The sequence below is a fragment of the Pholcus phalangioides genome, unplaced genomic scaffold (assembly GCF_987345545.1).
Source record: "Pholcus phalangioides strain wild (caught in Gottingen) unplaced genomic scaffold, Ppha-v1.0 ptg000005l_1, whole genome shotgun sequence".
Taxonomy (NCBI): Eukaryota; Metazoa; Arthropoda; class Arachnida; order Araneae; family Pholcidae; genus Pholcus; species Pholcus phalangioides.
The window spans coordinates 2,678,572-2,694,830 of record NW_028301598.1 but is presented as its reverse complement, the minus strand read 5'-3'; the positions used below and the strand labels follow the sequence as shown (position 1 = coordinate 2,694,830).

Below are 16,259 nucleotides of genomic sequence, written 5' to 3'. Positions count from 1 at the left end.
TGTTTATAAGTTAATCTGTAGTATGAAATTTCAATATATATAGTGTCCTAGTTTCTCCACGATACTGCAAATTTACAGTGGCATAATAATATGTGTTATCCATAGCGAGCGCGAACACCTAAATAAAGTGAACAAAAAAGACCGTGATGTACATATTATTAAAAGGTGATATACATCATCAACATGAAGCAATGTACGATGCAATGTTTATTTACCTTTTTTATATCATCATGGTAAATCTTGTCTACAATTGCCCTCTAATTTTTCATGTTTATAGTTGCAAACTCATTTTATGGACATCCTGTATGCTTGAGAGAACTCAAATTTGTTCAAAATTAACAAATTGAACATGTGGGATAATGCTTGTTATTCTTTTTATTGTAAAAATTTAATGTCATTAAATATATTGCACTGCAGTCACAAAATGACTGCCAGCGGCCTTTTTAGGTATAACGTACAGTCCGGCCCTTCTAGTGTTAAAAACCTTCGTACGGATAGAGGAGAGTGACGTCATCCTTGGAGATTATTCTAGTTTTTAGATTGTTTTTATTTTATATACCTACAAGTACAGGGTTACTTGCTCAAACAGGTTTTAGCGATTCAATAACAATGGAGTAGGAGTGTATGGTTATGTCCCGATTCGACTTTTCTCCCGTTTCATCCTTTCAGCAAAATAAAAATAGTGTCGTTTCATCCTCAGGTGATAACACCTTGACGGAGGGTGAAATGGGATGTCTCCACTCCGGATAACATGCCAAGTACCCTTTGGAAGAAGTATGGAAGAGTAGATGAACTATGCGTAATACTCACCAACGTAAATCCATCATTCATGGTACCTATTGTACCTGACATTCATTGGCTACTAACCAAAGTGAGAAAAAAATTACCTATAACAGCGAGAAGCGCAAATCTCGCATAACACGGACGGAAATAATTTCTTTACTCCTCATTTCGAAGTATGAATGACACAGAGCTTATCAGAAAACACAGATTGATATAATTATAATTCTCATAAAATTCTGAAATAAAATAATTGTAAATTCTTCCATATTGACGAATATGCAATTATGCAACGAATTGGCGATAATGGGTAATAACGACATGTTGGAAGTAGTGACAAATTACACGTATTTGGGGGCGGGGGGAGGGGTTCAATTTTCTGACGTCACTGAAGTCCATTTCACCTGTAGCCATTGGATATAGCAACGCATGTGACATCTACTTTTTTTTTTGCAGTATACCCAATGACTATGGGTGAAACCAGACTTCTTCAATGACGTCACGAGCTTCACGGACTTTGTTATAGATGGTGTTGGCAGAGATGACGACATTTTGCTGACAGGGATGGGGGGGAGGAAGGCTCAAAAATGGCTAAAAATCTGCTAACGTAATACTTGAACGGCCCCTAACTGCTGTTTGAGATATCGTCATCTCTATGCCGATCCATCTGAAAATTAAAAACCAATTTATCAGAGCTCTGAATCATCCACTCTTGTGTATAAATATGGTTTTATTTATTATTTATTTATTATTATTATTTTTTACATAATTATTCGCTGTGTGTTTCCGCTAAAGTATATTAAAAACCTGTTTTTGATTTTGTGCCTTAAAATGTAATTATTATGCGTCCACCTTTAAAATTAGCTCCGCCGAATTAAATGAAATTCTGATTCTGATAATTCCCGGTAAATCTGATGCATTCAATGATATTCAAATTTATTGGGACAACGAACACGCAATTATGCATAAACACCGGAAAATGTGACAAATTCGTATTGGAATCACCATATAGCCTATATACGGGAAACGGTTTAAATGATAGATTTTTTGAGCTAGAAAAAAAATTTAACTTTGAATTGAAGAATAACTTTAAAGCTGCTATAACTTTTTGTCCAATCAATTAGAAAAGAAATTTCTCCCACTGGAATGTTATTTAATTGTGTAATTTTTTGTGCTCAATGTGTTCAATTGTACGTATCGAAAGACGTTTGTAATTGATTTTTAGTCATTTTTCACACAAAAAAAACGAAGAAAATCGGACGGTAATTGCATGCGAATGAACTCAACCGTAGTATATTTTTTCCATCCTACAAATTTTGTTTTTTATCAGTTTTTATATAAGACGCTCGTAATTTTTAAATTACCGCGAATTTCTTAAAAGAAGATTTCATTCTAATGGTGGCGTTCGTGTTTTTCCCCCCATTAGATTATGTTCTCTGTTCGATGCTCTGTTCGATTATAAATAGATAAGGAAAAAATCGTGATCGTCTCACAAAATACTTAAATGATTGAGGAATCTAGTATACAGTGTATTTCTAGGAGCTTTCTCTCTCTGTGATAAAGTTCTTGTTATGTCAGTCGCTCGTATTTCTTTCAGTGTTTACCCACGGGGGTGTTTTATCTTTTCATTGACAAGTATAATCTTTCAACACAGGCGGGGGGAAGAGGCAAGAAGAGATAGGAGGAAACGGCACTATTTTGACTTAGTGAGGATGAATAGGAAAATAACGAACCTGTACCTTAGTCTAAAAGTCGAAACCTCAGTTTTGGAGAAAACGGGGAAGGGGAGATTATTCTAGTTGGGCTATTTTTTTTTTAATTGCTCGCAGGTGCAGGATTTACTTACTCAAATAGGTTTTCAGCGATTCAATGGCAATTGACGATGTGGTTGGTATATGGAGATTGGGGGAGGGGGGGGGGGTCATCTATGAGTGAATTACAGTAGGTAGCGTTTTTAGGCTGAGGAAAAATTATTAGTTGTCATTTATTTTTCATTTTAAAACAATGAAGCAAGCCTAATTTTTTTTGACGTGAAACTTCTTTAGCGATGTAAGAGTGAAATTTAGTGAGGGAAAGAAAATCCGTCACAAAAAGTGGGACGCTTCCTTTTGCCTCAAAACTGGTCCCTTGGAATGACTGATTGGATTGTGGTGGGGGTGTCAATAGAGATTCGGCAGTGTAAGAAAGCAAAGTTGGGTAGGGGTTGGTTTGGACGCTTTGTGTCGGATAAAGACAGTTTATAACCTTTCCTTACCCCTCGTGACGCCGCTGGAATCGCAGAACGTCGCCTTTAATATGATGCGCGATGCACACAGTTTGAGAGCATAGGCGGAGATAGACTTGGAAGTCTGGGGGGGGGGCACGGTCATTATTTCTGGGAGGGACACGATGATGATGATGATGTCAATTCATCTATACATATATGCATTAGATCAGTCAATTTCACCTTTGACGCTGGGGGAGCAATGCTCCCACGCCCCCCGTATCTCCGCGCATGTTTGAGAGAAAAGAAAATTGGGTTAGGGTGAAAGGGTTAAAACCACCTGGAAGTTTCACTTCTATCGCCAGAGATACTCTCGCAATTTTTTTTTTAAACGACATTTTTTTTAAAACTTCCTACATTAGGGACTGTTTTATATAACTTCGTCGGTAAAACTGTTGCGTCGGATTCACGGGTGCTCGAACAACCCCCCTCCCCCATTTTGGCATGCGTCCGAGCACACCACCAAAATTTATTCAAAAATCAAAAATTTTAAATGAAGCCCAAGCCGAGAGCTCCCGCGGGTCTAAAACACTTCCGACGCCACTAATGACAGAACGTGACAATGAACAATTCCTTCAACTTAAACTGAGCTTTTAGATTCTAGCACCACAATGCATAAATGAGCGACTAGGGATGAATGTACCATATAAAAAATACAGAATGAGAGAAATTTATTCTCAAGCATAATTATCTTGACGAAAAAGAACTATTGGGTATAATATCAAAATGGGCAAATAATAATACAGGGTGCATAGCTACCTTCACGCACCGCATTTTAATGGGGCGAACAGTGGATCCTAGAGACATCCTTCCAATTAGAAAAAGTTTTCAAACTACTTGCAGAACTCAGAAGCATCATTTATGTCGAAAGAGGTTGTGTAGCTATTAAAATAAAAACAATACGAAATTAAAACAGGATAAATACGCATTTTACACTCACATTCATCCTGTTTTTCCCCGTTTTCCGATTTCAAATATCTCAGTGAATATTGTACTTAGGAACGTGGAATTTTTCTATTTGCCCTTAGGAGACACAGGACAACAATTTTCTAATTGGGATTTTGAGCACAGGGTGTCCGTATAAGAAATTATTTTTTTTTATTTCAATAACTATACAACCTCTTGCAATATGAATAACGTGACTAATGTCTAAATTCTATTTGGATTCTTTTTCTAACTGGAAGTACATATGTCTCTAGAATCAACGGTTCACCAGTAAAATGCGGTTTAGGCTGGTAGCTACGCGTCTTGCCTAATGCCAAATAAAATGCTATCGAACTATACGTATGATACCGACGTATCACAGACGTAAACTTGTATCCGGTCCACGGGCCCCGAACCCACCAAGTATTTCTACCGTCTCTATGATACACAGAAATATTGTTTTGGAGCTTCTCCCCTCCCTAATATTTTCTATAACTTCACGCCTTTGCATGTTGTTCTTCATATTATTTCTAATTCGATAACTCACACTAGTCCATTTCAAATTTTCTCACTCCGTGAAGTTATTCTAATGCGCAATCCCTCATCCAAAGACGAGCAGAGGAAAAAGAAGAAGAAAAGATTTCTAGTGAAAAACATGTTTTCTTATCTACTCATATAAAAATATTCCGAAAAGTTTATTTGTTATCTCTTATCGGCGCACACACTTGGCAAGTGAAGGAATGGTGTTTTGCACAGTAAACCCCCTCTTAATGGACATCCCTCAGATGCGGTCTCTCATCCCTCTTTCACGGCCAAATAATATAGTTTTTCCCTTTTATAATAAAAGTGTGCATTTCAAACCCCTCTTTTACGAACGAACTTTTTTGTCTCGCCGGTAACCGCAAATGAGAGGTTTTACTGTATTTACTGCTTAAAAGAATGTCGAGAGATTTCAACGATAGTAATACTTTAATATAACTTTTTAATACGCTTATAAGATCTAAACTGGAATATACTTCAATTATCTGGAACCCATTTCACGCTTGCCATATTATGAGTCTTGAAATTATTCAAAACAATTTTCTAAGGTATTTATATTTCAAAAAACATGGTCCTCTTATAACAATATTCTATCTGCCACTCATCTGCGAAACAGTTTCAATGTCATTAGTTTACAAAAACGCAGAGATTACTTGGTCGTTATTTTTTTCAAGAAACTGTTGACAAACCAAATTGATCGGATGCCCATTCTTAACGAAATCTGTTTCAATATCATTACGAGATCTAATTGCTTATTTGCCGTCAAATCATTCAATACTAATATTGGTAATTACTGTGCTGTATATAAACAGATTTTCCGAATTTTATATAATGAGCTTCCTCAACATCTGGATATTTTTCATTCGTCTGTTACCGACTTTAGAAGATTTTTGCTGTGATTTGCGTTGTATATATCTTTGTGTAGAATTTTTTGCATTTTGCGTAATTTTTGTTACTTTTCATTTGTCTTTTGTGTACTTTATCATGTCGTTTTTTTTCTATTCAGTGATAATTTTTATTTTTACTGCAAGTTTTAATTGGGTTTTAAACCTGTAGCTTTGTATTTTAAATAAATAAATTTCATAGAACGTCCGACGAAATATTACGTCAGAAAAATTGAACGTGTAAAAAAGGGCTTTAAAGTATGAAAAATTACGAAGTTCCCGGATAAAAAACAAGGGTTGCTTTAAGTGAGATTTGCCTTGGATTCAGTGGATTATCAGATTTTAGTATAGTCTCATTTTTCGCTTTATAAGCTTCATTATAAAGTGACCTTTTAATTGATACCCAACATGGCAGGGGTTCAAATTTTATATCGATAATTTCTTTCTCACTTTTTGTCTCTGTTACAAGGTGCATCTGGTGGTAGAGATCGATGAAGAACTGAGAGATTTTCTAAAGAGCACTGACGTCGTTAATGAGGAAGACGATCGCGTCGAAGTGGCCGATGGCAAGGTTGGCAGTAGAGGTCGTAACATCGGCGTCAGCGAAGGTTCATGGTCGACGTGGAGTCCCTGGACGACGTGCTCGAGGATGTGTGATGGAGGCGTGACGCTCAGTTTGAGGACCTGCAACCGGGTCGACGGTACCGAGAAGAAAAGGAATAAGAAGAAGAAAGTGTCGACTGCAGATGGGAAATCATCAACGCCATCATCGCTGTCACCGCCACCTAGGTGTCCCGGCGACTTCATCCGGAGGAGGATTTGCAACATGCACGTAAGTGTGAAATGTACGGAATTTACACGTGGATGTAATGTCAAGCATTTTGTCTGGTCTTGAACAATGGGAGTTTTTTTTTCCCATGAAAGTCTACGTTCTGTAATGACCCCGGTCTATCGTTAGAGACCGTTTATCACCGTCATCCTCCTGGGTTGTGCAGTAAAAGTAACAAGGTTTACTAGAGCAGATGCTCATTGGCAGGTCGCTCAGTCATCTTCTTTGAGTGTTACTCCTGCGCATAAACAACCGAGTCTTTGTTCAGATACCTTTTCCCTGTCTAGTTTCTGTACGTCAACGACTGAAATTCATGCTCGTTCGTTTTCTGGTCTTGCTTCAGCACCTTACCAAATGGGTCTCTAGCTCAAATATATTTTCTTGGTCTCGCTCCTGCACGAAGCCAATTGTAATTCTGGTTCAGTAATCTTCTGGTCTTGCTTCTGCGTATCACCAACAGAGTCTCTTGCTGAAGCATTTTTTACTGATCTTGCTGTTCCATGTCGCCAATTGAAATTATTAATAATCTATCTTCTCTGCGCATTTGCAACTGAATCTCTTGCTCAGGTGTCTTTTTCTTGTCTTAATCCTGCACGTCGGCAACTGAAATCCTTGCTCAGTCACTTTTTAGTCTTGCTTCTGCGCATCCAAAAACTGAGTCTCTCACTCAGGCATATTTTAGTGATCTTGCTCATCCATGTCACAAACTGAAATTATTAATCAGCCATCTCTTCTGGTATTACTTCAGCACATTATTAACTGTCTCTTACTCTGTCATCTTCTTCCAATCTTTCTTCTGAATGTAGTTGTTGTCCCCCTCTCCCCTTTTATTCTTATGGCGTTGCTTCTCCGCATGAACCAACGTGCACGAGTCCCCCGCTAAGCCATCTTTTCTTGGTCTGGGTTCTTCTTCTCGTAGGAAAGCGAGTCCAAATTGTTCGGCCATCTCTTCTGGTGTATCAATGATCTCTTCAACGTATTACTGATTTTATAAATGTGATTGTACTATTTATTTTGATTGCATTAGTTGGAACTTGTTGGCGATGTGCACGATTGCACCTACCCGTGTGTAAAAACCATGCATTGGTGGCCAATAATGGCCGATGACGCCACATTTTCGCATTTCATTAATCACCGGAGGCACCCGAATTACAATGATACAACGTGGTGAAATCACCTTGTGTGATTTATCTATCACCAGGCTCTATCACCCCCCGTGATAGAGCCTGGATGTCTCTTCAACGCAGAACGCGTGGGCCAACTCATTCTCTTGCAAAAACTTCTATGGTTGATCGATCGTTAAGGGTTCCACTATAGAAGTAAGACCATTACATTACATAGATGAGCAAGACATTAAGTCGACCGACCTGCAAAACCACTAGTCCTCCAGGCGGAGGTTGGATATTTTTCGATCGGTCGAAAGTCGTTGATTTCTTCGAACCTGGTTGAGACGGCAGCTGAGCTATGAGAAAACTGTCAGGTTTGAAATCAAAGAAAACGAATTTTACATCTTTTTGAAATAAACCAGAAACTACGCAAAACCGCATACACACCCGAAATAAATTATTACTCAAAGACTAGTCTGAAAACAAGAAGATGCCTTCAATGGGGCTAACCTCAGGGTTCTATATCACTCTAATCGATCTATCAAAGAGAAAAATCTTCATTGTTTCTCCTTTTATAGAGGGGAAAGAGAAACAAAGGGAATCAAATATCGTAAATTCACGTCTCTTCTATATACCGTGACATGTATTTCCCTCGTTTTATATTTATGGCTGGATCCGGTAAGCGTATGGTAGCATGTTTGGAATTCGGCTATAGGCAACGCCAATAACCGGGAAATCCTTGGCATTTTTCGGATCGAAAGCATAGAATCGAGGAACCTTACAGTTTAGTTTATGGGCGGAAGGCTCCGAATGCTCACCGTAATGAAAACCGGTTGAAAACGTTATCGATACTTACTTTTATCGGTCCAAAGTTCTGGTCATATGTATAAGGCAGTACGGCCATAAAAGTAGCCTTTTATTTCATGCAATAATATATTTCATAATGTTTTTGTTTTGTTATATCCGTAGCCCTGTTCCAAACCGACCGATTTCAGAGCGGCCCAATGTTCCGCTTACAACACCAAACCGTACAGGGGCAAGCTGTACATCTGGTTGCCGTTCTACGACCCCGAGGATCCGTGCACTTTGACCTGCCAGGCCGAGGGATACAATTTCGTCGCCAAACTATCGACGAAAGTTCAGGATGGCACTAGATGCAGGGATGGTGCACTAGACATGTGCGTCCAGGGACAGTGCAAGGTCGGTGAGCATGTTATTCAGTCTCGAAACCCCCCTAAAATGATATACAGTCAAACTCGGTTGTAACGATACCTTGGCTATAACGTTAGAGAATGATGTTAATGAACTGTGCTTATAACGCCGATGTAAAGCTACCACCTCGGATATAACGACAAATGTTTCGTCCCTTTTGTTTCTGTTTCAGTGGCGTTTTGCCAAGAAATTCTTATCATTCGTTAATCAGAGCTGATAATATGTTCGGTTACATAATATACATAACATATGCAGAGCTTATACATATCTATCTATATGTCCTGACTGATTCATCGTCTGACTCACTGACTGATTCATAATTGCTGAGACGAAATCGCTGAAGTTATGAATACGCGAGATTTCATGGTTATTTCATGAAGTAAAGACCCACTAAGAAAGGGTTTTTCAAAATTAAACCTCTAAGGGGGTGGGAGTCATAAGGCGGTTCAACGGTTATATGGGACAATCATGGCCGAGTTGACACCACTGAAGCGAAATTGAAAAAAACTGTGTGTGTGACCAAATTTCATATTTATATGAACTTCGGTCAGTATTTATAGTTTATGATGTAGATACCCACTAAGAGGGGATTTCTGAAAATTCCGCCCTCAAAGAGGGGGGAGGAGCCACGAGGCCTTCAAATGTTACATGGGGGGGGGGGGAGTCATCGCCGAGTAATTTTCTGATCACCAAATTCACGGGAGCGAAGCTGCGGTTTTGTACCTACGTTAAAGAAGAAGACGGTTTAGAGCAGTGGTTCTCAACCTCTGTAAGCCCGCGGCCCGGTAAATCTCTTTTGTGTAAGTGAGCTTGTGTAAGTAAGCTAACGAGAAATTAATGGGGAAAATTAAACTGCGAATCTCTCGCGGCCTGGTGTGACTAGTGTCAGGGCCCGGTACTGGGCCGCGGCCCGGTGGTTGAGAAACACTGGTTTAGAGAGATAGATGGCTTTTTCTTAGCGCAAGATATCAAGGAAACATTTATTTTCTGGATATTATGCTGAGGTGAACATAGAAAGAAAGCATAATATCCAGAAAATAAATGTTTCCTTGAGAAGACGGTTTGTTACATGTTTGATGTTCCAACATATGTTCATTGACATGATCACTACGAAACATTCCTGTGTATTTTGCCCTTCCGACTTTTTCCTATAAAAATGTCCCTCCTCCCCCCTGTTTTTTCCTCAAGGAAAGCTTCCTTTAATTCCCAATCTTCACTAGAATCAGGAATGAAGGTAATTTGCATTATTTATAAATAGTGTTATAATGAATACGACTATAAGTATTCATCTCACATATTTGCCAAAAGCTTAATTTTTTTTCCCGGGAAATACATTTTAGCAGACTTGCACTGCATTTCTCGCCAAGAATTATTTATAAGCAATTTTTTTGGCTATTTCACCGACATTAGGCATCAGGTTTGGTGAGAATCGTTGACGCACCGTATATTTCGCGATTAAATATGGTTATCCTAACCGTAATGAAATAACAACTTCATGCATAGTATTTCATTGTAACTTTATATTTTTCATCGAAAAGGTCTTGAAAACGTCAGCCATGGCTACAAGGACACCTCCGTTATAACGACAAAACTTCGTGGGATCTTCGATGTCGCGTTATAACCGAGTTTAACTATACTTAAATGTTCTATAAAAGATTTCTTTGACACGTGTTTTGGGTATTTTTTCGTAACAGCCAGTTGGTTGTGATCTGGAAGTTGGTTCGACGCTGAAAGTCGACGAATGTGGAGTGTGCGGTGGTGATGGATCGGCATGCGCCAGTGCACCTATTTTCGTGTGGTCACCGAGACCGTTCGATACTTGCCCTGTTACGTGTGGTGGAGGTACGTCGAGATATTAATGCGCCGTTCTTCGACTGTTGCATGTATTAGAATTTCATGCGTTACATGGATTGTCTGAATACATCAGCTACTGTGTATGTCCAATAACATGGCATAGATACCTAAGCTGAATTACGGATTTTCCATTAATTTAGGTTTCCAGATATCTGAGCCAGCCTGTCTCCAAAAGGACACCAAACAAGAAGTGGATCAAAGGTTATGCGACATCTCGCTCCGGCCGAGGACCCAGACAAGACCCTGCAACCAGTTCCAGTGTCCAATCGTGTGAGTTCTTTTCCTGCTCTCTCGGCATTTTTAGTTACAACTACGCACTGCGTGCTTTTGTTGCTCTACTTACGTAGCTGCACTTAATGTTCCTCTGTAGGTGGAAACCGGGTAAATGGGGCCAGTGTTCAGCGTCCTGTGGGCCAGGGGTCCAGACCCGTGAGTTTCAATGCGTCCAAGGTGGCATCAACGGCACGGAGATGCTCGTCAAGACGGGGTTCTGTCCGCGTCACAAGCCACCTTCGGAAAAAAGCTGCAACGTGGCAGAGTGTCCGAGATGGTTTCAAGGCATATGGTCTGAGGTAAGATCAGAAAGAATCATAACTTATGCCATTTAATATGATAATACCGCGGGTTTGCATGCGCAACCTCCGGCCCACGAGCCCAATGCAGCTAGGTAAAGGTGTTCCGCTGGAAATATTAATACACACAACGCGATAAATACCTAAAGGCTGACCTTATTTTCTTGAAAAAATCAGGGAAACCATTAGAAACCAGCATTGATACAGGATTATCGTCAGTTATCGCTAATAAAAATTGTCAAAGCCAAGTAAAGTCAATTACAGCCAAAAAAATTGTCAAAGGCACGTAAAGTTGACAATTTAAGGTAAAAAAAAAAATTGGCAGATGTGTATAAAGTGCCAATTGCAGCCAAAAAATCGTCAAAGGTGAATAAAGTTGTCCATTACAGCCAAAAAATTGTTAAAGGCAGGAAAAGTTGTCATTTATCGCTAAAATTACTGAAAAATTGCCAATGGAGGGAAATAGAGGGCTGCCAGTCGCAAAGAAATGTAATTCACAAAGAAAAGTACATGGGACATATATGTCATATGAATTTATTTACATGATTGCAATTAATCATAATAGTCTCTCATAATTATCATATTTGTAAGTCGTGAGAACGATCTTAATTCGGGATTTCAAAAATTCAGGCAAGCCTCGTAGAAAATAAGAGAAAAAAATGAGGCGGCCGAAATTACGGGTCTAACGGTTACCTTTTAGATACAAATTTCTGGCCCACATAAATAGCACAAATCTGGCCCGCGGACTGAAAAAGTGTTGCGCACCCACCCCCTGATAATATAGTACATGTCCTCGTTGTTACTATTCTCTGATTTCGTTTTTTCTTCCCGGCAGTGTTCAGTGACATGCGGTATCGGCATACAGCGCCGTGCGGTCGTGTGTCGAAACGACAAGGGCCAGTACAGCGAGAACTGTGGCCCTCGCAATAAGCCAGAAGTCCAACAAGAGTGTCACACTGGACTGCCTTGTCCAACTGCACCACCGACTACTGAACCACCACCGTGTAAGTATTAGATCTAACGACCTTGTGCCAATGTGTTCTCAGATTGTAAGCAGTGACTTCGGGGAACTTATGAACTGGAAATGAGTGCGAAAACATTTCTTACTTCTATAATCAAATTATACACAGGGTGGATAGCTAACTCCCCTTACCGCAAATTACTGGCGAACCGTTGATCCCAGAGGCATACTTCCAATTAGAAAAAGTATCCAAATAACGTGTAAAACTCAAATACGTCATTATTTGGATACTTTTACTAATTGGAAGTCTTCATCTAGGATCAACGGTTTGCTAGTAAAAATCGGCAAGGGGGAGTTAGCTCAGCAACTTTCTGCAACTTGAGAACGAGCTTCAAGTTCCAGTCAGACGAGGTAGGACGGAGATTCCAGTACCTCAATTGCGATATGTTGTTAATCTGTTGGATGTCACACAGTTAAAAACATAAAAGTGATGTATTTAGACATCAGTCCACTCCTTACGTAACGGACCCGTTTTTTCCTTACTCATACTTAGGTAGTTATAAATAAACTGACACTACTCGGACATATGCAGCGCTCATTCTGATGGAGGTATTTCGATGAAAATTGGTATATACGATGTAAGACCATAACAAAAATATAACTGCAATAAAAAGCGTCACTTTTTCAACTGGTGGTTAAAAATTTAACTACTTTTTTTTATATAAAATCTTTCTTTTCCTCTCTATGGTCTATCCTGTATAACAAGTTTCATCAAAATACCTCCATCAGAATGGGCGAAACATATGTCTGAATAGTGCCCTTTTATCTATAACAACCCTGTATTTTATTGCTGAGAAGTGTAAGTTCCAAAATAAGGCGAAAGGGGAGCCACGGAAGGTAGTTGGGGGGGGGGGGAGAGCTGGCAAAAAGATAAGTTTCTGCTAAGATAAAGATTATTCTGCGAGGAGAAGTAAAGCCGGGTTTTCCTAGGAGCAGGTTTCCTGTGCCGCGCGCAACGTGATTCGCCCAGCGCGACACGCCGTCCACTCACCAGTAAGAAAAGCAGCATGACTGTTTTCCTACAGAGCGCAATACGCCTGACGACAGCGCTTTAGGTCGGGCGTGATTGGCCGACTGCTTCTGGAGGAGTCAAATGCGCTGTGCGCCGCGGTTTTGCCGACATTCTCTTCACTATTTGTGTGTTTTCTTTTTCTTCCCTTCAAACCGGAGCATGCAGAGTAGCTGATGCCAAAGCCATATAGTACTTTATATAGCCGCCCTGATCTGATGCGCCTCGCTACGAAAACACAAACGCGTAGCGGGATTATGTAACACGTTTCCGTCGGCGCGAAATAGTCTAATTCGGTTCACGCTGCGCAACGAACCTATTCCTAGGAAAACCCGACTTTAGCTTTCAAGTGGGGGAAAATATCACTACTTACGGAATCCAGAATAACTGCCCACAAAACCTGGAACATCTCGACGCATGGGGGCCATCCGGGCATGACCAGGGCGGAGGCATCATGCTCGTGGAAGGCCGACACGATGAGATCTGATACTATGATCTTCGCGAGTAAAAAGTAGACAAATATATATTACCTGTTACTTCCTCTTAAGTTTGGGGTCCCAGAACACCACTTTGCCCGGAGACTGATGATGCCAAGACCCTGCATAGAAACCCCCCCCCCCTCCCCACAAGAAAGAAGCTCACCGAACTCTAGCTCAGGTTAGGAACGGATTCAGGTAGGGATGGAGGATGTATTCCTCTAATAGGGTTGTTAATAAATGGAATAGCTTACCCCCGCAGGTAATAAATTCTAACAAAAGTGACACGTTTAAAAAAAAATACGATAAACATGTTGGAGCAAATCGAGCAGCTCTGTCCATACTTAGAATAAGACAACCATAATATTCTTTATGGGCATTGTATAATATTTTATCATGTATATATATTGTTAATAATTGCATTTTTTAATAGGGTTGCTGTATTTTTGAAATATAAGACATCCATATTTGTTATGGGCATCCTTTTCTCAGCCACCTCGTTGGGCATTTTGCCTGTTGCGGCGTTGTATTTGTATTGTGCAGGCTCATTGGATCGTCCAGTATTTTACAGGACATACCCATCCCCTCCCCCCCACCATCTAATTCGGCTCTTAGAAAAGATTATTGTCCCCTCCCCCTTTGGATCCGCTTCTGGCTTAGGACTCCAGATCGACCTCATTTATTAAATTTTCGTTCATTAGAAATCGACTGAATTCCATTCAGTTAGTAAAAAGAATCTCGCTCCTGGATGAGGGTGGGAGGGCACGAGAAGAAAATATGGTCCAAAGTGTCGCCACGAGCTAAAAATGGTTAGGAAAACATGATCCATAAGAATAAAAGAAACGAGTGCTCCCCTTCAATATTGGCACTAGACTATAATCTAGTGCTGCCTCCAAACGGTTAAATCTATTTGATACGATTCAAGATTTACATAATTTACAGCTTCATTGTCGCGAAAATTTCCCGAAAATAGAACTTTTCCAGTAATATTATTGATTCGTTGATTTCATTGGTTAATACAGAAATTGGTAACCATGTGCTAATTCGATTTTCGCCCCGAAGAAACCTAAAAATTAACTTTTTTTTTCAAAAGAAAAAAAGAAACTAAACATTGGAATCCGAAACTCTTGAAATTTATTACGAAAATAAAGCAAGGAGGGGGGGGGGGTCACAAATTAATTTACGAAAGGTCTTGGGAATTGGGTAAAAAAAGTAAGAAATATACGGAAAATGTTTCTTACGTTTAAAAATTCGAGTCCTACGACTTGAGGGATTTTTAAATAAAGCTGCGAGAAAATTCCCTTCTATTCACGGAGGGGAAATTTCTCAGGGAAACAAATGAGTTTGGAGCAGACGAGAAGATTCTTAGAGGGAAAAGAAAAGCAGACGACATTTTTTTAAGAGAAAGCTTCATCGAATTTTCCCCTACATCTCTCTCTCTCACCGTAACCGTAATAACAAGTAAAGGGAGGGGAAAATGTTTGTCACTAGAAGAAAAAAGATGGAGGCGGGTAAAAATGGTTGACGAGTCCCAGAAGTGTTGAAATTTAATTAGCGTCACCGAAAAGCACACAATAAAACACAGAAAAAAAAGCAAGAAAGATAAATAATCCGGTTTCTTTCTTTCTTTTTTTCGGGGGTGGGGATGATTTCATGAACGTCTCTTGAATCCCCTTGACACGCATTCGGATTTTTCTGTCTTTTCTGAGAAATAATTCTTCTTCAACTTATTATTCTTACCAAAAAAATAGAAGTAATAAGTAAATAAATATATATATACAGTTACATTAAATGTCTTAATAATGAATCTTGAAGTTTGTTTTCCGGCTGTAATGTCAGAGAGTGTGAACTTCATTAATTCTCCAAAAGAATCCGAGTATTGTCTATTCTAGGGGTGCGCAACCGATCCAGTCCGCGGGCTAGATATACGGTATTTCTGCCGCTTGTGGGCCAGAAACTTTTGTACGATGCTACTGTCGAAGTCCGAAGTTGGCCAATTCGGAACGGGGCCGGCCACTTCGCAAATTGGCCACTTTCGTTAAACCCTGCCATTATTGGCCGACGAGTTCGTGGGGACCGTTAACAAAAGACATGATTCGGGATCATCGTCAAATTGGCGTGATTTTTCAGTGATAATTATGTCCATGTTAGTTATGGCAACCCATCAAACCGCAGTCACAATGCGGTAATCATTTTCCCCTCCAAAATTTGGCAGGAAAAAAAATTATATGTTTATATAATTTTTCTCTCAAATTTCACTTCTTTTTTCTCTTGCAAAATGGAGCTAACTCCAATACAGCTGCTACATATAGACATGCATCACACCTTGGCAACTAAAAAACTGGATTTGGCTTTGGCCGGGCCGTCTTACATCAGCACATCGAGCTTTGGCCAGGGATCTCCGGCCATTTCGTGAAATAGCCAGCCAAAATCCGAATCATTTCTGCGATTCGGATTTTGGCCAAAATTGGAAACTTCACTTGCCTTTGAAGATTTTTGGGCTGTAATTGGAAACTGTAAATGATTTTCTTTCCTTTGGTAATTTTTGGGCAGTAATTAGCAACTTTCCTTGCCTTTGACAGTTTTCTTGGCTGTAATTTACAACCTACTTGCCATTGACAAAGGCTGCAACTGGCAATTTTGCTTGCATTTGATAAACTTTTGGCTGTAGTTTTCAACTTTATTTGCCTTTGGCAATTTTCTGGCTGTGATTAGCAACTTAACTTGCATTTGACAATTTTTCATGGCGATAATTGATATGTCGTATGGATCCTTATTATGGTCTAGGT

General features: G+C 39.7%; 1 protein-coding gene across 1 annotated transcript in view; it reads left to right on the top strand.

Moving 5' to 3' along the window:
• Window positions 1-16,259, top strand: part of LOC149085717 (protein madd-4-like) — a 114,013-nt gene that overhangs the window by 39,907 nt on the left and 57,847 nt on the right. Inside the window, exons 2-7 of the mRNA XM_089232107.1 lie at window positions 5,861-6,223; window positions 8,296-8,526; window positions 10,233-10,380; window positions 10,533-10,662; window positions 10,763-10,964; window positions 11,800-11,968. Of these exons, the coding sequence (XP_089088233.1) occupies window positions 5,861-6,223; window positions 8,296-8,526; window positions 10,233-10,380; window positions 10,533-10,662; window positions 10,763-10,964; window positions 11,800-11,968 (1,243 nt within the window). The remainder of the gene's footprint in view (window positions 1-5,860; window positions 6,224-8,295; window positions 8,527-10,232; window positions 10,381-10,532; window positions 10,663-10,762; window positions 10,965-11,799; window positions 11,969-16,259) is intronic.